General features: G+C 49.3%; 1 protein-coding gene across 3 annotated transcripts in view; it reads right to left on the reverse strand.

Moving 5' to 3' along the window:
* Nucleotides 1–19,718, reverse strand: part of LOC102456325 (CMRF35-like molecule 5) — a 49,630-nt gene extending 29,912 nt beyond the window's left edge. For all 3 annotated transcript variants that reach the window (XM_089771918.1, XM_089771919.1, XM_075903734.2), the window contains exons 1-4: nucleotides 19,380–19,718; nucleotides 11,087–11,431; nucleotides 9,519–9,600; nucleotides 8,964–9,091 (exon numbers count right to left, since the gene is read on the reverse strand). In XM_089771918.1, coding sequence (XP_089628044.1) covers nucleotides 8,964–9,091; nucleotides 9,519–9,600; nucleotides 11,087–11,431; nucleotides 19,380–19,419 — 595 coding nt within the window. In that variant the 5' untranslated portion in view covers nucleotides 19,420–19,718. The remainder of the gene's footprint in view (nucleotides 1–8,963; nucleotides 9,092–9,518; nucleotides 9,601–11,086; nucleotides 11,432–19,379) is intronic.
* Nucleotides 19,719–24,131: the final 4,413 nt, after the last annotated feature.

The following is a 24,131-nucleotide window of genomic DNA, read 5'->3' on the forward strand; positions in this document are numbered from 1 at the left end:
TCTTCTGAAAAAAATGGTGGCTCATTCGGTATGCAAATGAGGCTCGGCAATATTCCACGCTTGGCCTCATTTGCATATTTCTCGTGCAAGAAGCCATGAGTGTAGACATAGTCCAAGTGTTCTGCTCCGTCCACGCTCACTTAAGTTTGTTCCCTGGGGTCTCTTCTCTGGACCTTTTGTATGAATTTAAGCACATTCAGCAGCATAGCCCTGCTCCCCAGAGTAAAGTCTTTGTCTCTTCAAAGCTGGGCTTTCTCTCCTAGCCCTGCTCCCTTAGGGACCCTCCTGCCTCTTGGCTCATTCTAGGGCCTGACGACTGTACCTGTCCTAAGCCTCTTTGCCTGCTGACAACACATTGACTCCACTCCCCTGAGTCTTAGCTTAGGCCACGTCTCCTCCAACAGCTGCTGCCTGGCCTTAGGACTGTTTGCACCTCCCCTGCCATCCCCACTTGGTGGCTGGGCTGCTGGTCACACCATTGGTAACTCTGCTCCTCCTCTGCAATCCCCACCCGCCTCCCCTAGTCCCACCGGGCCGCTGTCGTGGTCTTGGGCTGCTCTCCTCTTCTCAGTCCTGCCCCAAGCCCCATGATGACTCCTCCCTAGCCCATTCAGAGCAGATCCTCCTGGATCCTCCTCACCCCACCTCTACCAGCTGCCACCCCTCAGGTCCTGCTGCATGGTACTGACTCTGCAACCACTTCCCCCGCTCTCTCTTTGTGTTCCTCATCTCCAAAATCCTCCGGCTGTCTCCTCCTGTTCCTGGTTAATACCAATCACCTGTACCCTCTGTGGTGCTACCTCTTGTGGCGGGACCCATCCCCCAAGCTTGTTCTCCAGGTCATGACAGGGACTCAGCGCTGTAGCACCATCTACACTGGTGCTTTACAGCACTGAAACTTGCTGCACTCAGGCTGCGTGCGTGTGTGTGTGACTGTGTGTGGGTATGTCTACACTACCCTCCTAGTTCGAACTAGCGGGGTAATGTAGGCATACCGCACTTGCAAATGAAGCCCGGGATCTGAATTTCCCGGGCTTCATTTGCATAAGCGGGGAGCTGCCATTTTTAAAACCCCACTGGTTCGAACTGAGGAGTAACGGTAGTTCGAACTAGGAAGCCTAGTTCGAACTACCTAGTTCGTGCCCCGTGTAGCTGCGCTGCACGGGGTTCGAACCAGCGGGGTTTTAAAAATGGCGGCGCCCCGCTTATGCAAATGAAGCCCGGGAAATTCAAATCCCGGGCTTCATTTGCAAGTGCGGTATGCCTACATTACCCCGCTAGTTCGAACTAGTGGGGTAGTGTAGACATACCCTGTGTCTTTTCACATCCCTGAGTGGGAAAGTTACAGCACAACTTGCAATGTAGACAAGCACTTCAAGCAAACCACCACCACAAGCCTAGTACCCACAATATCTTCACCACAGGCCTAGTTGCTAAGCTCCATCCCTCATAGGCTGCAGGAGCCTAGCTGGGGCTCTCCAGCTGTGCCGGGGAAGCTGGCAGAGCTTGTAAACTGTGCAAGCCCAATTACTGCAGTGAACTTCCAGCAACACTCACAGCTCCCCACACCCTTCTGTCCTGGGAAAAGAATCCAAATCAAAACAGGGACTATCCCATGGTCCTTATTTCCTTTGCACACGACTACCTGGCAGAGGCAGTTTTATGGACCTGTGGTGCCCAGACCCCAGCAACATTCTTGGACTGGGGCTCTGCTCCAGCAAAATTTGGGGCTGGATCTCTCTCCCATCCCTGCCTGACATCCCCATGCACCTTCCCCAGTCCATTGCCACCTCCAGGCAATGCAAAATGACTCAGGGACTCCCACTACAACCATCTGCAGCAGAGCAGGTCTAGAGCAGCGTCCTGTCTTCTGCTCGCCTGTTGGCACATCCCTGCAGTTCCTGGGCTGGAGTGTATCTCCATGGGCTGTCCCCCACCCAAGTGCTGCTGGGCCAATGGGAGTGTGTGGGTGGTGCCTAAGGGCACTCGTATGTGGAGACCCCCACACCTCCCAGTCTAGGAGCCATTGCCGGATACTGACTCCTCATCCCTGTGCACCCCATCCCCATCCCAGAGCCTGCACCAGCACAGGAACACTGTCCCGGAGCCTGCACCCCAGAGCACCTCCTGCACCCAAGCTCCTTCTCACAGCCTTAGGCATTTGAGAGGTAGGGAGTTTGAGTGGGGGCAGGGGGCAGGAAGTAGTCCAGGAACCACCAAAATTTCTGAAACCTGCCACATCCGCTCTCTGCGAGGTTTCTGAGAGTCCTCTGGGACCCTCCTTTTAGACCAGTGGAAGGGGAAACCTGCAGACTGAGGGACCAGTTCTGTAATGGGAAGTCTCTAGCTCTCTCAGCTGCCCACTTCCCTTTGAAGAGGTGGGTGTTTCATTAGGGGAGGAAGTTACTTGACCTCCCTCATGGTGTTTACTGTTTGCATTAAGGGGAGAGTAATGTGGCTTATAGCAGAGGCTGGTGGGAAACCTTTAGCCCCTTAAATACACAGACTGGATGATGGTAGAGCCCTGAACAAGGTCACTAATTGCTACACAGCCTAAGACTGGGTCACCAAGTGCCTTTAGACACCTGCAGCTGCCCTATGCCAGCTGCCTAGGCTAAGGGGCCTGGGTGCCAGTTGTAAAATTGCAGTATAGACATATGGGTGCAGTGAAAACATATTGGTGCAGACTCTTCCACCTTGCAGGATCCTAGGACCCTGGTTCCAGGCCAAGCCTGAATGCTACATTGCAGTTACAGGCCCTGTGAGTCCAAGTCGGCTGGCATGGACCAGCTGCAGGTTTTTAATTGCAGTGTATGAGTGTGTACTGCGGTTCTTAGCCTGCAGGTCGCTTGTGGTCCAATCTACACGCAGCCGGGGGTTGTACGACACCCTCAGGGCCACACAGGTAACTTATCTAGTGGGTGCATGCTGCCCACATCAGTCACAGAGAGCTGCATGTGCAGCCCACAGTGGTAAATTGGTTGAGAACCACTGATGGAAACATACCCACTGAGCCTTCGGCTGTCGGGGAGTCTCCACCCCTTATTATTGTGTATGGCAATCCTGATGTTGTCCCTGCACATGCATTTAAATCATGTGTAGGGCCCCAGCAACCATGAGACTGGCTTTAAAATCTCAAGAGTTATTGTTCATTGAAAAATGTGTGTTCAGGGTTTGGGGTTTTTAAAAATCTTCCTGTAACTGTCGCAGCGCCTCCTGCTGGTCTCTTTGGGCATCAGCTCTTCAGCTTCAGCGCGCCCTCTTCTGGCCAGTGTCTCACCTTTAGTTACCTGTTTCCTGAACTGGGTCAGGCCCCATGTCACTTCTTGGCCCCTGCACTCTGGGTCCTCCCCTCCCAGGGAATCCCAGCCCTCTATGCCCACCTTGCCTCAGGGACCCACAGCCAGTCAGCACCTAGTCCCTGGTTCAGGGGCAAACTAAAGTGTGAAATGGACGTTCATCATTGGCAAGGGGGTGTGGACCTGCTGCCTTCTGCTGCCCTGGCTTCCTCCCTACAGCGCTAGCAACTCAGGCCTTGTCTTGGGCCCTGCAGCTTGGGAATGGGCTCAGACCACAGCCCCCCAGCTCTGCCTGCCTTTCATAGGCAATTAGCCAAGGCACGTTTGGAGGAGGCAAGCCCCACCTCCAGCCCCGCCCCTTCTACTGAGGCCCCGCCTCTTCCCCGCCCCTAAAGGGAGGTGAGGCAGCACTCTGTGCACATGCTCCCCCTCCCAACCATGGGGAAAGGAAGGGAGCAGGCAGGCACATGCTTGCCCCAGCCTCCCCAGCCCTGGGGAGGGCAGAGAAAAGGGCATGTGGCATAGTCTCATCCCCGGAGGAAGGCCTGCCGCGTGGCACAACCCAGTGCAGCCCAGCCTCTCTAACGCAGAGGAGGAAAGAGAGTGCTCCACACAGCACGGCCTCTCCAGACATGGGGAGGGAGGAAGGCAGAGGGTGTGTGGCATGGCCCCAGCTTCCGCTGCCCCGGAGGAGATTGGAGGGCGCGCAGTCTGGACGCTCCCCCGTCAACATGAAAGCCCTTTGTCGACCTTCCCCTTAAGCCTTTGTTGACCTCCCCCTTATGCCTCGTGGGATGAGGTTTACTGGGGAGGTCGAGAAAGGGATTTCATGTCGACGGGAGCATCCAGACTGCCCGGAGCTGCCAACAAACAGCTGATCATCAGCTAGTTGGCAGAGCGTGGCAGCCATTTAAATTTAAATGAAGCCGCGATTATTTAAATCTCAGCTTCATTTCCCTCTGCTGATCAGCCTCATCTATATGGCTCAATCGACGGAGCCATGTAGTTTATACCCGAGGATAGGGAGGAAAGAGGAGAGGGCACAAGGAGAAATATGAGAACTGTGGGGGAGGGGAGAAGAGGGAAAATCTCCAGACTGCACCATGCTCTTCCCCTCCCAACTTAGCCCCTTTCCTTTCCACAGTTGTGTGAGAGAGAGTCAGCGTGGAAGTGACTCTGAAACCAGCTGAGAGGTGAGATGACTCAAGCAAAGGAACAGGCATGAAGAGAAAACCATGAACTCCTTGGCTGTAAGGAGCAGAAATCACCCCAGGAAAGGGCAGCTGCGCCTCCCTCGTCACTGCTCCTTTCTCACGACAGCTTTTGCCTCTTTTCTTTAAAGTGCCTCCAAAGCCCATGGCCTCCCTCTGAGCCAGTCACACATTTCGGGTATGTCTACACTACCCTCCTAGTTCGAACTAGGAGGGTAATGTATGCATACCGCACTTGCTAATGAAGCCCGGGATTTGAATTTCCCGGGCTTCATTAGCATAAGCGGGGAGCCGCCATTTTTAAATCCCCGCTGCTTCGAACCCCGTGCAGCGCGGCTACACGGGGCTCGAACTAGGTAGTTCGGACTAGGGTGCCTATTCCGAACTACCGGTACACCTCGTTTCACGAGGAGTAACGGTAGTTCGGAATAGGAACCTAGTCCGAACTACCTAGTTCGAGCCCCGTGTAGCCGCGCTGCACGGGGTTCGAAGCAGCGGGGATTTAAAAATGGCGGCTCCCCATTTATGCTAATGAAGCCCGGGAAATTCAAATCCCGGGCTTCATTAGCAAGTGCAGTATGCATACATTACCCCGCTAGTTCGAACTAGCGAGGTAGTGTAGACATACCCTTCCTGCTGGATTCGGTAGATCCTTCAGCTTTTCTGAAACCCGAACATTTCATGTTCCCTGCCGGGATTCTTGGGGCCTTTGGCTCTGTTCTCCCCCTACCACTTCCACACACTTGACAAACTGGAGGGGAAATGGAGAAGAAAGAGAGCAAGGAGCTGCTGGGTGGCTGCTGAGATCTTCTCCCCTCAGTAGCCTCCAAGACAGGGGTGGCTTGTGGGCTGGACATGGTTTGCCATGGACTGCTGGAAGCTTTATTTATTTGAGCAGCTGCCAGTCCAGATGCTCACAGCCCTGCTTAGTCAATAGCAGCTGCGAGCAGCCCTACCTGAAGACGCTCAGGTAAATAAAGCATCTGATGACCTGCCAGCAGTGAACTGTGTCCACCCCGTCGGCTTCTTATTGCACACCCCTGCTCCTAGACTTTAACCACTTGGTTCCCACAAGAACGCGGCTTGACTCCGAATGCATCACTGACAGTTCTTCAGTGGCATAAAATCAAAACACAACTGATTTGATCAGGCTCAGGTGCAGAGGGAGGGTACAGGTATAGGATAATACCACACATCCCCTGTGCGAATTCATGAATAAGCTGATATACACTCTGACACTAAATACTGCTGGTTAACAGATCACATCCCACACGATGATTTGTCCAATAATTTTTGTAGCCCGTCCCTGTCTAGATCACTAATTGTTTGCATGCTACAAGCTATCATATGTTGCTTATAATCCTACTGGCTCTTTTCCACTAGTTGCATCTTTTACATATTAATAAGGCTACAGTCAATTCATGCTTTGTACATTGGTTCAAGTCCTTGCTCAGGACAGACCAACATAGACTACAACTCAGAGTGTGCCTACACTGCACCCGGAACTTGAAATAAGATATACAATTTGTGTTATAAAAATTGTATATCTTATTTCGATTTTATTTCAAAATCACTTAATTTGAAATCTGGTGCATCTACACAGCACCAAATTTTGAGATAAAGTTCTATTGTGAGTCATCCCTTATCATGTGCAACAAAGTTTACTGGGATGGTGAAATAGCCCACCCGTTATTTTGAAAAATATTTCAAAATAACAGGCGGCTTGTGTAGGCGCAGGGTAGCTATTTTGGGCTACCTCCATTACCCTGAAATAGCCTTGTAGTGTAGATGTACCATCAGTGTGCGACAATTTTCATTCCAGTAATTTAAGGTAAACTATTTGTTATGTATTATGGAAACATAAAGAATTCTATCCAGGGCTCCAGATGTATTTACCATAAACTAAAAATACAACAAACTTGTACAAACACAAATAAACCCAGCCGCCTCCTCAAATCTAGGAAGGGGTTGGAAAGAATATTCTACAAACATTTGTGGGCCTGCTGTTCAGCCAGTTGGTGTCTGTGGGAACTGTGCCTTGTGCCAGAGAAGGTGTGGGGCAGGGGAAGCAAACGGGCAACTGGGAGCCAAGCTGTGTGGAAATCTGTCTCTGCAGTTGGGCCTCTTTTCTTTCCTAAATGTCTTCACTTTAGGAGAAAATGTGACTCCATTTAGCGTCATCCCAACCTTGAAGCACAAATCCCAGCTCTTAGTCAACCCCACCGCCCCAGAAACCTGCAAAATGACATGGCTTTGCAAGATTAACAGGCCTGGGACAGTTGGGATTAAGGAAGGGAGGGGATTCCACTGGAGAACACCTGGTGGCAATTCCATTGTGTGACCTGATAGCACCATGACCATGTAGATTCCAGCTATCTCGAGGGCAGCCTCTGTAGCCGCTGGTTCTGACCATGTTTGGGTCTGTGATTTAGTGGAGTTACATTTGCCTACACCAGGCATGGATTGGGCCCGAAGTTCTCCAACCGTTCCTTCCTTCCTTCCTAGGACTAGGGGTTTTTCTTATTTTTCGCAGAAGAGCTTTTGTTCCACTGGCAAAACTGTCGTTCCTGGGGGCTTTGATCCATGAGTGATAGAAACCTAGAAACCCTGGTCTGGGAAACACAGACACAGACACCTCTAGCAGACTCCATCCTCTGAGAACATGGGGGAAATAGCTTCACTTGAGAGCAGAATAAAACCAGGCCCTTTGCGTGGAATACTTTGCACAAAGCTGGAAATCCAATCTTCTTCTGCTACTTCCAACCCAGATGGAAGAGCTTGCAAAGAGGCAGTTAATGAGCTGAAAAAAACCCACAGAAGCCCCCATGACAGGATGAGAAACACGTGAGGCTGGTAGGTTTTTGTTCATATTCTGGTACTAAGAAATCCCTATCAGGGCTCTGGAGCGGCGAGGATAGCTCCCTATTTACAAGCTTCAGAGGGGTAGCCAAGTTAGGGTATGTCTACACTACCACCCTAGTTCGAACTAGGGTGGTTAATGTAGGCAACTGGAGTTGCAAATGAAGCCCGGGATTTGAATTCCTGGGCTTCATTTGCATGTTGCCGGGCGCCGCCATTTTTAAATGTCCGCTAGTTCGGACTCCGTACCCGCGGCTACATGCGGCACGAACTAGGTAGTTCAGATTAGGCTTCCTATTCCGAACTACCTAGTCCATGCTGCGTGTAGCCGCGGGCACGGAGTCCGAACTAGCGGACATTTAAAAATGGCGGCAATTGGCAACATGCAAATGAGGCCCAGGAATTCAAATCCCGGGCTTCATTTGCAACTCCGGTTGCCTACATTAACCACCCTAGTTCGAACTAGGGTGGTAGTGTAGACATACCCTTAGTCTGTAACTAGAAAAATGTAAAAACCAACAAATAGTCTAGTAGCACCTTAAAGATTAACAAAACATGTAGATCAGTGCTACTCAACTTTGGAAGCACATGCCAAGGGGCACAATTTAAGTGTGGTTGCATATACATGCAAATATATATGCAAATAGCTTTTTTCACACTGATGGGTATGAATACAAAGATTAAGGCAAGACTACACAACACACAGGCTCCACTTAAGTCAGTTCTGCTGATATTAATAAAATGCAATATTTACCCCATTTCCACCCATACGACAGCACTTTTAAGGAGCAATAACAGTCCAGGAATTTAACTACTAAAACGCATATCAACGGAAGACCATTATATTGACTACTTTTTTGTTTTGGCTCCCACCCGCGGGCCACGTGTTGAGCCCTGCGTAAATCCAAACTGCACTGCAGGCCACAAACAAACAGGCCATGGGCCGCATGCAGCCCATGAGCTATGTGTTGAGTAGCCCTGATGCAGATGGTATCATGAGCTTTTGTGAACATAGCCCACTTTTTCAGATGTCATCTGAAGAAGTGGATTATGCCCACGAAAGTTCATGATACCAGCGACATGTTTTGTTAGACTTTAAGGTGCTACTAGGCTATTCGTTGTTTTTTAAGGTTCCCTATTCACAGACAAACTCATCCCAGCTATATATAAATGGAGAGGTCAAGTCATGATCTAGCTAGTGTAGCAGATGGGCACAAGGGGGTGCAATTGAGGTAGCCAGGCAGGAGAGGAAGCAGACTCAGCAGAGCACGGGACAAGTAGGAGCTAAAAAGTTGTGGAATGGGTGGACCATTGGCTCCCGCACTCCCCCAGGAACCTGGAAGTGTGGCTGTGCCAATGCACCACTGGGAATTCTCCATGTCATAGATCTGGCATTTTGTTCCATCCCTGAAGCAGTGGGGGGGGGGGGGGGGGGGGGAGAATGGAAGGGACATTGTAACTTCAGCCGTCATTATCTCCCTCCCAAAGTGCTCCAACAACTCATGGACCCATCCACAGCTCACAGTAAAGCTACAATTAAGCCCCTGGTGTTCAAGAGAGAACAGAGAAGTGTGTGAGTGTTACATGCTCTCACCTTGTCCGTCTGGCTTCATCTCCCTGCAGCTACTCTGGTACAGCATGCTCACCCAGACGGTAGCACCGATGATGGACAGGAAGATGAGGCCCTTCAGTAAGAGCAGGAGCAGGAAAAGGATGATGAATCTGTGCAGCGGAAATACAGTTGAAACATTAAGATTTGACCAGATGCCTCCCAATAAAACATTCCAGGGGGGGCTTTCAGGCTGAAGACATGTCCAGAGTTTCACGGTAGAAGATGCAACACCCAGCCCAGCTCCCCTCCCTGACCTTATATGGAACCCCAGTATCCATCTAGGGGATTCATTCGGGCTGTTCTACAGTCTGATATGACAGGACCCAGATAGCCCCCGGCCAGATCTACTCTGCATCTAGAATGGCCATTTCCCTACGTACAGATTCAGCCCCGTGACACCTCAACTTTTGCTGAGAAAAGCAACGTTCCTTTTTCCATGGGATGTTATCACTCCTCTTTGGGCCTCAGGCTAGAGATCCTGTGCCAGCATTGGGAGAAGTTACCAGAGAGACACGGGGCAGGAGCGGTGGCACTCACCGTGTATCATTGACGACTGCGGTAGGGGAGAAGTTCAAGTCAGTGTTTAGGGAGGAAGGCGCATCTGGCTGCTTTGTCAGCCCTGCAGTTGGGATTGGGGAAGAAACAGCTGTAGATACAGACAGAAATCCAGTCTGCACTACAAATCCACCCCGCCCAAAATCTTTGGCACACGTCTGATCATTCATGAAGCTGTTGCTATCCTGTCCCAGAACCTTCTTGCTTAATCCTGGGCTACATCCACTTCCTAGCCTTTGTAGCTGGCCACCTGTAGCACTGGGCAGGGTGGCTTGTCCCACTCCTGAGGACTGAATGTTTAGTCCTGACTTGCATTCCTGTTCTGGGCAGGCCGTGTGGCATGTGTGCCCATCACTGCCAAATAATGAATGTGCATCTCCTCAGGTGTGCTACTGATAAGGCAGGTGTCTCCAAGCTGCAGTGTCAGCTTGGACAGCCTCACTCAATTGATTTCAGAGTCTTGTGATACACCCCAGCTCACTTACTGGAGCCACGTGGCTCTGTCTTCTTTTGATCCCGTGAGCAAAAATAAAGGTGTAAAAACACTGGGAATGTTCAGAATAAAAAACCGCCTCCCTTCAGAAACCGATTAAAATCAAGTGACAAAAAATCACTCACCTATCACAGCCATTGCAAACCACATGCAGTTACAATCAAAGAAAGGGACCTGTCAGAACAGCATTGACCTTTCATTGCCGTCAAAGTAAATAAATGGGTCTTCTCGAGCACATTTCAACAGCCCTAACTCTAAGCTCAAATGAAAACAATCTGCACACCAATAATCTCAGCATAGGGACACCCGATCCTTTGGAAGAGAAAACCTGCCCCCGCAGTGGATAAGGGGCCAGTTGCTCCCAGCACTTTTATTTGAGTGTCTTGAGCTACACTCCAGTTTTTCAGGGCAAGATTCTGGTTGGGAAGTGTCAAAGAAACAAAAATCTCCAGCACGAAACTTCATTGAGGTTCCTGCTCCTGTTGGCTGCACCCTTCTTCCACCCCCTTGAAATATGTGGGATACCTGGCTGTAGCCATTATGGAGTCTGGTAGTTCCCACTCCTCCTGCTGTTCCACCAATGGCCTTCTACACCCCAGACCCCAAATTCTCTTTCTTCTCACCCCTTCTTAGGTATTGTCCCTCCTCCTTTCCCCCTCGCCTGTCAGGGATGTGCTCCCGCCTAGTTCTGCCTTCCCTGGGGGATGTGCTGCACCTCCTTCTTAGGAGGAGCTGAGCCCAGAGGCCTCAGTAGTCGGAGGGATCAGCTGCTGTCCTGAGCGGGTGCTGTGGCACTTGACGGGGTCCAAGTGTTGCTGAGCAAAGGGCTCTGCAGAAAACACTGGAGGGGCTTGACAGCCGGTGTGCAGCATCCTCCTTCCGACCCTCGCAACTCCAGGCTGGGCCCCTGAGCAGAGTGGGCTGGGGGGTTGGCACCCCTGGGTTACAGCAGATCTGCCTGCCTCGACACCCTGTCACCTTCCTGCATCCCTGAGGCCCCTCTGGCTACACCCATCCCAGCAGCCCTGATACTGGTGGGGACAGCGGTGGGATTTACCTGAGGAGACGATGACTTTCACAGAATTCCGGGGATCAGGATGGCCAGTCTTCAGCACCCCGCACTGGTAAGTGCCAGCGTCGGCCAGTGTCAGGTTCTCCATGGTCACAGTGAACACGCGCTGGGTGTGATTGTCTCGGATGGAGACTCTGCCCTGCTTCACCACAGCCTGTGACCCTGTGGTCTCAACTATGCGACCGTTGGAACAGTGCCAAGTTCTTCCTCCACACCAGAACTTCGGGAGAGCCTCAAAACCTCTGTTGTACTGACAACGCACCGTCACCAACCCCCCTGGCTGGCCACGCACTGCCCTGGGGCCTTTCACAACCAGCACTGCCTGGTAGCCTGTGAGAAACAGAAACAGTGAGACACGGGGCATCCTTCCAGCTGCCAGCAGCAATGCCATGTCCCCAGTGTCCAGAGAGGCAGGTAATTGTGGGTGATGCTTCAGTGTCTAGGGAAGGATGGGTCAGTGTCTGCAGCATCTGGGTTTCCGTGGTTACCCGTCCAAAAACTTGACTTTTTAAACCTGTGCAAAGGGAACAAGAGCAGCTGACACTCCCCTCAGCCTGCCTGGGAGCAGGTGAAGGGGCCAGGGTGGCCGGCAATGTGAAGGGTGCGGGCTGCTCTGCTCTCAACAGGTTAATGAATCAGTGTGAAAGAGGGGCCTCTTGATTCTCATCGACACTCACGTGCTTCTTTGACCCACTCTGGCGGTGCAAAGAGGCTGAGAGGGGACGCCAGAGTGAATGATAGTTTTGACTAGTATGTTGTCCAGTCGGAACTTTTCCTGCAGCAAACATTCTGCTTCAACCAAGTATTTGGGTATTCTGATTGGGAATATTGAACACGACTAGTTCAATTTCAAACAGACTTTTCAAAATGAAACAGGGGTTTTCATTTTAACCCAAAATGTCAATTTGTTTTGGTTTTCCAGTTCAAGTTTATATTTTGGGAGCCTTCCCCCTTTTCTTCTCCAAGAGAATGCCCAACATGCCATGTACTGGGAGAGCTCATCAATAGAAACCTAACTAGTTCAGCACTTTGAAAAAACACAGTTTGGAAGCGCTAACTAGTCTGATCTAACAGCTTTATTTCTATTTTAGAGTGCATCTGTCTGTGTGCAAGCCCGCTGTCTGTCTGACTGTGAGTCCATTTGTTCAAGAAATCCTCCTAAACGGAAAGAGCTAGGGCCACCAACTTTGCTATGCAGCTTCCTCTTACCCTAACTTAAAGCAAGCTCAGGGTTTGGTTATACCAGGAAAATGGGAAGTGCCAGGAATGGGACTGTTTTCCAGAATATGGAAAGGGAGGGGGTTGCTGTTCTGAGGGACATTGGATACTGTAGAGTGACTACTGGGGGCAGCAAGCACAGGGGAGAGCTATCCTGCAGCACAGTGTTTCCCAATTTTATTAGGCCACGGAACCCCTAGGCCCATAGTACAATTTGTCAAGCAAAAAAAGCCCCACCACTGCTTTTCGTCAAGCAAAAAAAAACCTCTCTGTCTCTTTAAGAAGAGGCGGGGGAGTGCTGGCTCCTCACAGAACCTTTACCTTCGCTTCCAATTGGGAAACAGTGCTGCAAAGTGACCACTGGGCCAGCTGCACCATCAAGAGAGCAGTGAGCTGGGCTGACATATTGCCTGCCACTAGACTGGGTAAGTTGCCTCTCTGCCCCAAGTCCCCCCACCCCCTAGTCCTTGACTGCAGTGTCAGAGGTGGGGGGAGGGAGAAAGTCTTGCCAGATGAGCTGGATGGGGAAGTCTGGGAGAGAGAAAAAGTCCCTGCCAGATGGGAGAACAAAGCCCCACCAGATGGGACCACCTTCCTTGAATCCCTCCTCACCCCTTGCACACCCCCAGCTTCCTGCCCTGCCCCCTCTACCCTCGTGGCCCTGCCCTGACTTCTTCATCCCCCACATCACCAGCCCCCTACCCTGAAGGACTTGAGCAACACCGGGTAAGTCTTCAAGTAATATCTATAAATGATAGTCTAGACAAGGGATTGGAAAAGAGCAACTCCGCTAGCCTGCAAAGTTTACTTCTGTCTTTTATTTTAAGCACAGGAGCCCTCTTGCTGGATTCACTGGGATTCAAGTTTAGAGAAAATCCATGGGATTAATTATGTTCTTAAAATGAAGCAAGTGCAAGTCTTTCCAGGATTAGGCCCTAAATTGGTATTTTTGGTTCACTTTTGCTACAATTATTATGTTATTATTTATTCTGTTTTAATGAGAAGACTTTGAATGTTGCTTGGAAGATACTTTGATGATCAGGCCATATCAGCAACTAAGTAGACAAGTGCTTGATGGTGTCCCTTACAGCAAGATTTCATTTTCCATGAAAATGGGCTTATATTATCCCAGCCTATTTTATATGCTCATCATCAGAGCTGGTCAAATAGTTTGCTGTGAATAACATTGTTATAGATGTTGGCTATTTTTCATCAAGTAGTGATTCATGAATAAGATTTCCCATTACTTACCTGTCTCTGCTGATAATATTCGCCCTTTCCACTAAAGTTATCCTGGCTTTATCAGAAACCAGAGAGAATGCTTTTATGCCAAATCCCTTCAGCAATTTTTGAGTTTAGTCATTTTAAAAAATACGTTTTTCCCATTTAAAATGATGTTGGTGCTATTTGGGGCTTTATGTCTAATTCAGAAATGACAGGTCTTTAACACTGGAAACTTTCAGGGGGCTTAACCCTTACGTCCCTTTTATTATGGGGAACCACACAAAAGAACCTTCTGCCCCATGAAGAAGGGGACTCAAGTCACCATTGCCGTGCATCTCCTGGAGTCATTTACACCTGTGCAAAGTGTGTGTAAAATGCTGCCATTATGAGGTTGCCGTATTTGACATCTGCTTTACATTAATGTAAATGGCTACACAAGGTGTAAGATATAGTGAATCAGGCCTTTCATTCCATGCAAGTGTGGTGGAAACTTTTGGAGTAAAGGCTGCCATTGCTTAACTGTTGCAGTGAGTCGATATCTTCTGAGGGTTGGAAATATAGAACTAGTCTACACTGAGAACAGGTCCATCCTGATGATTTATGGGGCAGGGCTTTATGCAGTGATGCTAACCTGGTGTCCCTATGCCTGATGGCAGCCAGAGAGGAGTTTTTATGGAGATGCAATTTTATAATCTTTAGCAACACACCAATGAAACGGTTTTAAAGCAAATTTTAAACTAACACAGTAAATTCAGAACCTGACAAGCTATCCCTGAGCTTGGCAGATGCCTGTTAAATGACTTCATTACCACTTGAATGGCTCTTTCACAGGTTCAATGTTCTGCTAACAGGTCTGTCAGGCTTTTAAACTTGTAAGTTAATTAGATCCTCTCCGAAGGAAACAGAGCCACAGAACAGGGATAGGAAGAAGCAGGTGGATGGACACTGAGACCCAGCAGTGCCCCAAATTTTCGAGTGCCCTACGAAGCTGCATATTGTATATGGATAAGGAAGGCCCTGACTAGAAACTTAGAGTGGGGTAACTGGGTCACTCAGGAGTATGAAAAATACACCCCCCTGAGAGCTGTAGCTTTGCTGACCTAATCCCCTGTGTCAACAGAACAAGTTTGACAGAACAATTCCTTCCTCAACCTAGTTATCACCTCTCAGGGAGATGGATTATCTGCACCAGTGAGAGAACCCCTCCTGGGTTGGCATAGGGGGCATGTGCACTGAAGAGCTACAGCAGTGCCGCTGTTGCAGGTTAAGTGTAGACATGTCCAAGTGCAATCAAATACCATGGCTACATCTACACCACGAGGTTTTTGTGGGCAAAACATATGCTAATGAGGGACTCATTTGCATGAGTCGTGATCTCATTTGCATATTTTCTGCCGATCCATTTTTTTCGCTGGGTTTTTTTTGGTAAAGGTTATGGACAGGTTACAGGCAATAAATAAAGATTCACAGCCCTGGACCTGTCCATGACATATACCTGTGATTAAATCTTGAAGTGTGATGAGGTGTATCGGGGGCTGCTGCTGGGTGAGGCACTGGGCCACTGATAGGAGGGTGCCTGGGTCTCGGGGCAGCAGGGGGCATGGCCTGTGGCTGCTCTAGGAATCTGTCTGTGGACGCTGCCAGGGACCACAAACCTTGGCTGCTCCAGCTGCCCAGGGGCCAAGGCTGCTCTAGCTGACTTGCCAGGGACTGCTGCTAGTGGCGGGGAGGGGTCACAAATGCGACTAATCCAGCCAGCTTCCCGTGGATCACAGCTGCTCCAGCCATGGGAACCGCTGCCCAGGGCCATGGACTGTGACTGTTCTGGCCATACCAGGACTAGTGTTGGGGGCCAACAGAACAGCGGCTGTTGTGGCTGTCTCTAGAGCCAGTTGTTCAGGTAGCTCTGGAGTCAGCCACATTGGCCCCTGCAGAAGTCATGAAGGTTGTGGAAAGTCCTGGAATCCCTGCCAGATATGGAGCCCTAGTCGGGGTCCTGCCTCCTCCAAATCAAGAGATTGGCTTAAAATTCATGAGGGTTTTTTTTTTAAAATAAATGTGTGAGATTTTTTTCTTTGCCTTTGTATTTGGAGTCAGTAGGTTGCACTTGTGTAACCCTTTTGCCAGGCCAAGTTAGTAGCAGCAAGGGCCAGGTTAAGTACCTACGGGTCCTCCTCCCAATAAAGTAATGCAAAACCGGCTCGAGCCCCCACCCAGTGACCTGGGAAATCTTACACACACCCCTGGGTGCCTCAAAGAGGCAATACTTCCCCTCTTGCAAGCACAGAGTCTCAGTATAACAGAAAATCTTTAATAACATGAGGTAAACGACATCAGCATTAAATTGGGAAAACACCACAACTAGGGTTCATAGTCCAAACCATGAGCAAAGACCCACCCCAGCCAAGAATTACCCAAAGTCCAAAAGTCCAACACCCCAAAAGTCTCTTGAGTCCAGCAGCCCAAGAATCACCCAAAGTCCCAAGGTCCAACACCCAAAAAGTCTCTGTCCCAGGTCAGTACCGCCCCAGAGTTCAAAAGTTTATCTGCAGAGTTTTACCTCCCAACCTGGGTAGAAATGGGGGTGGAGGGGCAGGAGGGTGTTAAGGGGCACCCTACGTGGTCTGAGGCCAACGGTCCCACCTCTCCATGGGGTTCTGCTGCAGCCTTTAACGTGAGCCATTCCGCCAGTTCCTCCGCTCCAGCCGTCCCACAAACTGCTCTGCTCTGCCAGCTACTCCACTCCACTCCACTCCACTCCACTCCACCAGCTGTCCCGCAAACTGCTCTTCCAGCCATCCCATTCCACTCCAGGGCTATGTCTACACTGGCAGCTTCTTGCGTCAGAAATATGCAAATGAGGTTAAGTGTGGAATATCACCGAGCCTCATTTGCATACCTAATCAGCCACCATTTTTTGCAGAAGAGGCTCTTGTACCAGAAGGAGCATCTACACTGCACCTTCTTGCGCAAGAAAACCCCTCTTGCGCAATGCCGCTACACTGATTATTTTCAGGAATAAGGGCATTGCGCAAGAGGCTTTTTCTTGCGCAATAAGGGGCAGTGTAGACGCTCCTTCTGGTGCAAGAGCCTCTTCTGCAAAAAATGATGGCTCATTAGGTATGCAAATGAGGCTCAGCAATATTCCATGCTTAACCTAATTTGCATATTTCTGGCACAAGAAGCCGCCAGTGTAGCTATAGCCCAGCTGTCCCACAAACTGCTCTTCTCCACCAGCAATATAGCTTCAGGCTCCACACAGCACGTTCAACTTGTAGTGGGGGAGCCTCAGTGCTGGTACACCATTGGTCCAAAGTGAATTCAGGTTAGCAGCCTGTAACTTGACTCTTAATGGAATCAAAGTTAGCACTAATATTTCACAGTAGAAAGAGGAGGCAGTGGAGATGGTGTTTCAGGCCCTCGAAAGGGACCGACCCCCTGGACCCCTACCACCAGTTACAAATGCCTGTCCCCAGCCTCTCTCCCTTCACTGGGTTTGGAATCCGTGTCGCTTGTCTAGCGAGTGCTACTTAGTTGATGGCAAATCCCCCTGTCATAAAACAGTTCCACTGTCCTTGATTCACATAACCAGGGTAACAACTCTTTATTGTCCCTGCCTTGATAACAGAGAAACTGGAGATCCCACAGCATCCAAAGTGACCACTCGGGCTGCTGTGGGCTCATGCTAGGCAGGGTGGGTGTGCCTATGCAAACAAGATCAGCTCCTGAAGTTCTTTTGCACCACTCGCCACAATTCACCACCAGATGTCAGGGTAGAGCTTATCCTGACTCTACACTTGGATCATGTTTTCAAGTTTTTACTCCACAGCTAGAAACATATTTTTAATGCAGGCTGAAACTCTTCGCCAATCACAGGTGCTTAGGAGCTGGAGTATTAAGAAAAAAAACACACACAATATTGGTAGAATTGCAACAAAGCCACAAGAAATAGCCACACTGCAGCCCCCTAGTATAGACATGGTACACCACCGCAAATTATGCCTACAACAGGGGTTTGTCCCCTTGAGCTCATTCCTTGTGGCCCTCACCCTGAAGGCATGGTTTGATCTTTGATCTATATTGTGGTGGAGGCCTGTTCCCCAGATCAGAGGCTTTGTCTGATCAGTGACTGATCAGTTTTTCTCATCTCTTATCTTTTTAGGAACTTTCAGGTCCCCAAATGCCCCAGGCTAGCATGACACACCTCCCACAGAACCTATCCTCAGCATGATGCTGTCCTATAGTAAGTCTGAAAAGTTCCAAACTCTGCTCCCTGCTGCACATTTGCAAACATTCTTTGATAGATGCTCAGACTCTACATGTGTGTGCCCTGTAAGCTGGATGCTTGTTTTGACCGCTCAGGAGAGATTCAAATGCCACCAAGTGATTACCAGATTGCCCACAACTAGGTTTGTGTTTCTCCTGGTGGTTCACATTCGCACTTGCTTTGGAGCGCATAAAAATTTATTCAGCACAGGATGAAAAAAATCTGCATATGGGTGGAAAAGATTAGAGGAAATATTGCTCTACAGTGATGAAAGCCATTTTCTATAGATAGAAAACCCCAACGTGCTATAGAATTACATATAACTAGCACAGAGACGTGTCCCTGTGGTCAATGTTACAACACAACTTTTATTACAACTTCCTGTTTTCATATGCTCCTGGTTAGAGTTCATCTTGTAGGACCTTTATAAGAGTGGATGGGACCCAACATCCACTATTTTGTCTCCAACAGTGGCCAGAGCCATGTGTTTTGGAGAAGGGCTACTCAACTTTGGAAGCCTCGGGGGCCACAGTGATACAGCACATGCCGAGGACCGCAACTGAAGTATGGTTGCATATACATGCAAATATATATGCAAATAGCTTCTTTCACATGGACGGGCATGAATACAAAGATTAAGGCAAGACTACATAACATGCAGGCCCCATTTAAGTCAGTTCTGCTGATATTAATAAAATGTAATATCTACCCGATTTCCACCCATAGGACAGCACTTTGAATTAGCAATGACAGTCCAGGAATTTAACTACTAAAATGCATATCAACCGAAGACCCTTACACATTGACTCACCATTGTGGAGCGTGTTCCCAGTGGAGGCCATGTTCACAGGATCCCACCCGCGGGCTGCCTGTTGAGCCCCATGTAAACCCAAACTGCACCGTGGGACGCAAACAAACAGGCTGCAGGCCTCACACAGCCCACGAGCCGCGTGCTGAGTAACCCTGCTTTAGAGAAAAGTGCAAGAAACCTGGCACATGCAGATGTGGGACAATCTGTTCTCTGCATAGGTCTTTTCCTGGTCTCTCATAGCTAGACATTGCCAGATCTGAAGCCCAGATGCATGTGGGTTAATTTCTCTTTCAGAATTTTTGTTGGTGCTAATTATAAGTGGACATATTCAATATCCACGTAAATATCCAATCCCTTCTGGAATATGGCTACATTCTTAGTCTCAATATTTGTTGCAAATAAATTGTGGTAGCAAAAGTTGGAAATTTTATCATAGAATAATTGTAATGAATATTGTTTTCTATTAGTTGACCAGCTGTGCGAAGAACTTTCCGAAAAATTCTCCTTGTCAGCTGAAATTTTCCTTACTTTGTCTCCAGAGAAAATTCTCTCAGCAGACACAGATTCTGTGCTGAAATCTTTCCTGACCTGCCCACATTGTAAGTGCCATTTCCTGTGTGAGTTACTTAAAAACGCGGCAAGACTATACCTGAGACTTTCAAGCTCAGGTGGTGAAGCTGGCAAAGCTTGTAATCTGTGCAAACCCAATAGTTGTGTTGTATTGGTGGTGATCTACAAAAAGCCCATGTCATTCTCACCTGGAAAGAGAATCCAAAGCAAAACAGGGAAAAGCCTCATGGTCCGGGTTCCCTCAGTGGGTGAATCTCTTCTCCAGAGAATCTGGGTTCTTCAATAGATCAGTCAGGGACCCTCTTTCTTTTTGGAAGATGAAAAATAAAACCCCAAGATTCACTGTCTCACTCTATGGCGCCGAGTTTCCACATCTCTCGGTTGCCCCACTTCCCTTTGAAAAGGCAGCATTCACTGCGGAAAGAAGTTGCACAACAAACATTCTCCGGTGATTGGTGTTTGCTCCTTTTTTTCAAAGGAGAGGCACAGCTAAAGGAAATGTCACTATTGCACAGGATGAGAGAAAAGCGGGGCCACACTTCCCATCATGTGAAGGTTTCTGAAAGGTTTTACGGACTCATATGCTAAGACTTTGTCTCCACTGAGGTTTAGCGGCTGGCACAGCTACAGCGATTATAGCTGGACTGGTGCAAACCCCGTATTGCCAAATTCAGTCATTGAGAAGTCATATCATATTTTTAAATAACACATTTGGGGATCTTTATATTTATCTTCTGGTTTAGGACCTTTAGAGGGCACTTGGAGATGTTTTCAAACTTTTCTCCATATCCGTAAGGACGAGCACCGTATGTTTCTTTTAAAGCAAAGCACTGATTCTCTGTCAGTCACGTGACTCCAGGAGGTGGGGGCTTAAAGACAAGTACCAAATATTATGACAGTTGTGATATAATCACAAGAGTTGGTGTCATACAAACACCTAGCATAGATTGGGTGCAGCAGTGCAAATTGTGTCCACACTTAGGGGTTCTGCTCCTTTACGTTTGTTCCCTGGGGTCTCTTCTCTGGACCTTTTGGATGAATTTAAGCACATTCAGCAGCTGAGACCTGTACCCCAGAACAGAGTCCTCATCTCTTCAAAGCTGGGCTTTCTTTCCTAGCCCCACTCCCTTAGGGACCCTCCTGCCTCTGGGCTCATTCTAGGGCTTGAAAATTGTACCAGTCCTAGGCCTAGAATAACCAGATGTCCTGTTTTTAAAGGGACAGTCCCATATTTAAGCCTTCCTTCAGGTTTCCCTACTTTAAAAAAAGAATGGGCTAATTGTCCTGTGTTTTCTGCCTCTCTCCTCCCATCAGCACTAGTGGGTCCAGCTGCTGGTTGGATCCTTACTCGCCAGCTGCTCGCTCACTCACTCGCGCTGAGTCTTGGAGGTGGGGGGAGGTTAAGTGGCTAATGATGGGGTGAGTGCAAAGCTGGTGGCTGGGCACAGCTGCACTGTGCAGGGCCATCCACTATCCTTGCTGGCCCATCAGTGCAGTCCCTGCTATGTGCCTCCTCTTGGCCAGCAGGCCCCCTTTACTCCCTGTCCTGTTTCCAGCCTGCACTGGCCGCTTGCTGCCGTGGTTAGTGAGTGTGGGCTGATGGGTGACTGGTTACACATCACCTCTGCTGCCCCCTATAGGTGCTTTACACAATTCTTCTCGCAAGGTCCTCTCCCTGCTGTGCCCATTCACACACACACATCCCGCCCTGCTGCTCCTCCTCCACTCCCAGTGCTGTGCACACAACCAACTCCTGGGGTTGATTATATATAATTATCCCCCTCCCCCCCGCCAAAAAAAAATCCTCCAGCGTTTCCAAGAACTGGTGAGAGGCTGTGAATAAAGACACTTCTGAGCCCATAAGTGGTTTGCAGTGGACCTCCTCCCTTTAACTCCTGGTCCTCTAGAGTCTGTGGGGAGGGGAGAGGCTGCGGGGCTGGGGAGGGATGCAAGGCAGTGATGGGGTGGGATATGGGGATGAAGAGAATGGCCGACTCCCCAGGCCATGGTTAGGAGACGGGTGGTGTTGTCATATTGAAGCATCCAGTGGGAAGATTCGGCCTCGTGTGTGTGCTTCCAACCTGAAATCATCACAGAGTAGGAGGCAGAAAAACACCCTCACTGATAACCTGAGTCCTACTCTCCAGGGCTGAAATGGGAGATTCCTGATTTCTCAGCTGTTTTGTTTCCTTTCAAGGAGGCACATACACTATGTGCGGAGGCTTGTGAAGTGGCTGCTATTTTATCCCTTGTGGTTGCCTGGTTAGCTTCAGCCAATTGCAGCTGGTTTTTATAAAGTAATGACTAAATCCATGGGCCTGACAGCACCAGGGCTGTGGGAAGTCATGGGACCGGACACACAAAGGGCTCGTCTACACTGGCCCCTTTTCCGAAGGGGCATGTTAATTTCACAGGTCGTAATAGGGAAATCCACGGGGGATTTAAATATCCCCCGCGGCATTTAAATAAAAATGTCCGCCGCTTTTTTCCGGCTTTTAGAAAAGCCGGAAAAGAGCGTCTACACTGGCCCCGATCCTCCGGAAAAAAAGCCCTTTTCCAGAGGATCTTATTCCTACTTCAAAGTAATAAGACCTGTGAAATTAACATGCCCCTTTCGGAAAAGGGGCCAGTGTAGACGTAGCCAAAGCGCGTCGGGAACTTTTTAATGTTGCTTTTTTTGCTGGTTTCCCTTCAACTCAAACTGGCACATTGGAGGAATGGAGCTGTGCTGCTGCTATTTGACTCATTTGCCACCCTACTCCAGGGCAGTGTGTGCTGGGCACAGGCTGCTGGGTTGAGAATGCAGTGACCCGGCTTGAGATGGTGAGCTGCCAGCTGGAATAGAGGTTATGAGGTGCCAGGATAGAAAAGGCTGTAAGGATTATCGCAAATACTCGTGCAAGAGAGGATCTCGATTAACTCGTGTCCCATGTGCACCAATCAACAGTCCAAAGGTGAAGTAAAGAAGGAAGGAGACACAGTCAGACACAATCACACTTCCTGTATATTAATAGTGACCACAAAGAATCTCAGACGAGGAGACTTTCGCCCTTCCTCTCATGCGATGGAGAACTCTGGATGGGATGAGATGCAAGTCCTTGCTGTGTCTCTTCCCAAGCAGGTAATGGGCTATAGTAGGGCAGGCAAGAGAGAGGTGTAAAGAAAAGCACACATGGTTCTGAGAGACCCTAGAAGTGAGCCAGCCAAGTCAGCAATCCTCCAGGGTGCAGTGGGTTCCTTATACTGTACATCTCCCCACTTCACGCCAGAGACAGCTGAAAAGCCCAGTGAGGACTGGCTGCAGCAATGGGTGGCCTCTCTGAACATGCTGGGGAAATTATCCTGCCCATAATCAGATGGCCGTACTCTGCTGCCTTGCTTTCTTTGATTGTAGGCTTGTCCTTTCCCTAGTCCTCCTTGAATTGAGGGCTAATTTTTCTCTTCCTGTGGCCACTTTTTCCATAAATTGCATCTTGAGATCTCTCTTCCCCTGGGCTGTACACTGGTCCCATTTCTAACTTTACCTTGGTATTTATCACTTGAGACTGGCCTTTTTGATTCCCTGAGATGTAGAAATAGCCTGTCTCCATTTCTTTCCTTTTGTCTGTATTTCCCCTGACTTTCTTCCCCATTCTCCAGCTCCAAGTCTATCCGAGGGCCTGATTCACAATTCCAAGGCCTCAGCTACACAGATTTTGTACTGAACAGACTAGGTCAATTTAGAAACCAGTACAATTAAACTGGTGCAGCATCTTTATGTGAACACAGTTGAACCCATAGAATGGTGCTTAGCCCAGGATAGCTTATTTTGATGACTTTATGGCAGTGGTCTCCAACCTTTTTAAACATGAGATCACCTTTTTGAATTTAAGTGCAATCCAGGATCTACCTCAGCCCCAAACACAGTTGCCCCAACTCTTTCCCACCCCTTCTCTGAGGCCCCGCCCCTGCTCACTCCATCCTCCCCCATCCTCACTCACTTTCATCAGGCTGGGGTCAGAGGGCTGGGGTGTGAGGGAGGGGGACTCAGGCTCTGATTTGGGGCTAAAGGATTTGGAGTGTGGGAGGGGCTCTGAGCTGAGCCTAGGGCAGGGAGTTGAGGTGCAAGAGGGGGTTTGTGTGCAGGCTGTGGGAAGGAGTTTGGGTGCAGGGGGACTCAAGGCTAGGGCAGAGGTTTGGGGTGCAGGAGGGGTTCAGGACTGGGGCTGGGGTTCAGAATGCAGGTTCCAGCTGGGCACCACTTACCACAGGTGGCTACTGGGTGGTGGTACAAGCCACTAAGGCAGGCTCACCACTAAGGCAGGCCCTGCAGCACTCCCAAAAGCAGCCAGCAAACTCTCTCCATCCCTGCACTCTGTGTAGAAGGGGTACAGGGTGAGGCACCCTGACATCAGCACCCCCTCCTCTTCTTCCCATGCCCTGCACAGTAAGTAGGAGACTCCGGGGCGGGGGGTAGGGCAGCTCCAAGGCAGAGAGCAGGAGCAGCATGGCAGTGCTGAGAGGAGCAGATGTAGTGCTGGCACTTGACAGTCTCCTGGCCACACCTGTCAGCATCACCTGTCAAAGGTTCCAAGATCTACCAGTCAATCCCGATCTACTGGTTGGTGACCACTGCTTTATGGAAATTAGCTATGCTGCTGCGAGCATCTTTATACAGTGAAACCTCTGTTATCAGGCACTCTGTTAACCAGAAAATGTTGTTAACCAGAATTGCCCCCAGCCACAATACCATCACATCTTCAGGTGCACAGGCCTGGCTTGGTTTACCACAATTGGCTTAACAATTTTTTATTTAAGAAGTACTAATCATCTTTAACTCCAAATAAAAATGAGAGACCAACTGCCTAACACTACAAAACTACTAATATTAAAAACTTGAGTTTTACTATTATTGTCCATTGGTTTTTCCCAGGTTGATGGGACCCTCAGATAACCAGAAT

The sequence above is a fragment of the Pelodiscus sinensis genome, chromosome 20, assembly GCF_052426305.1.
Source record: "Pelodiscus sinensis isolate ZL-2025 chromosome 20, ASM5242630v1, whole genome shotgun sequence".
NCBI lineage: Eukaryota > Metazoa > Chordata > Testudines > Trionychidae > Pelodiscus > Pelodiscus sinensis.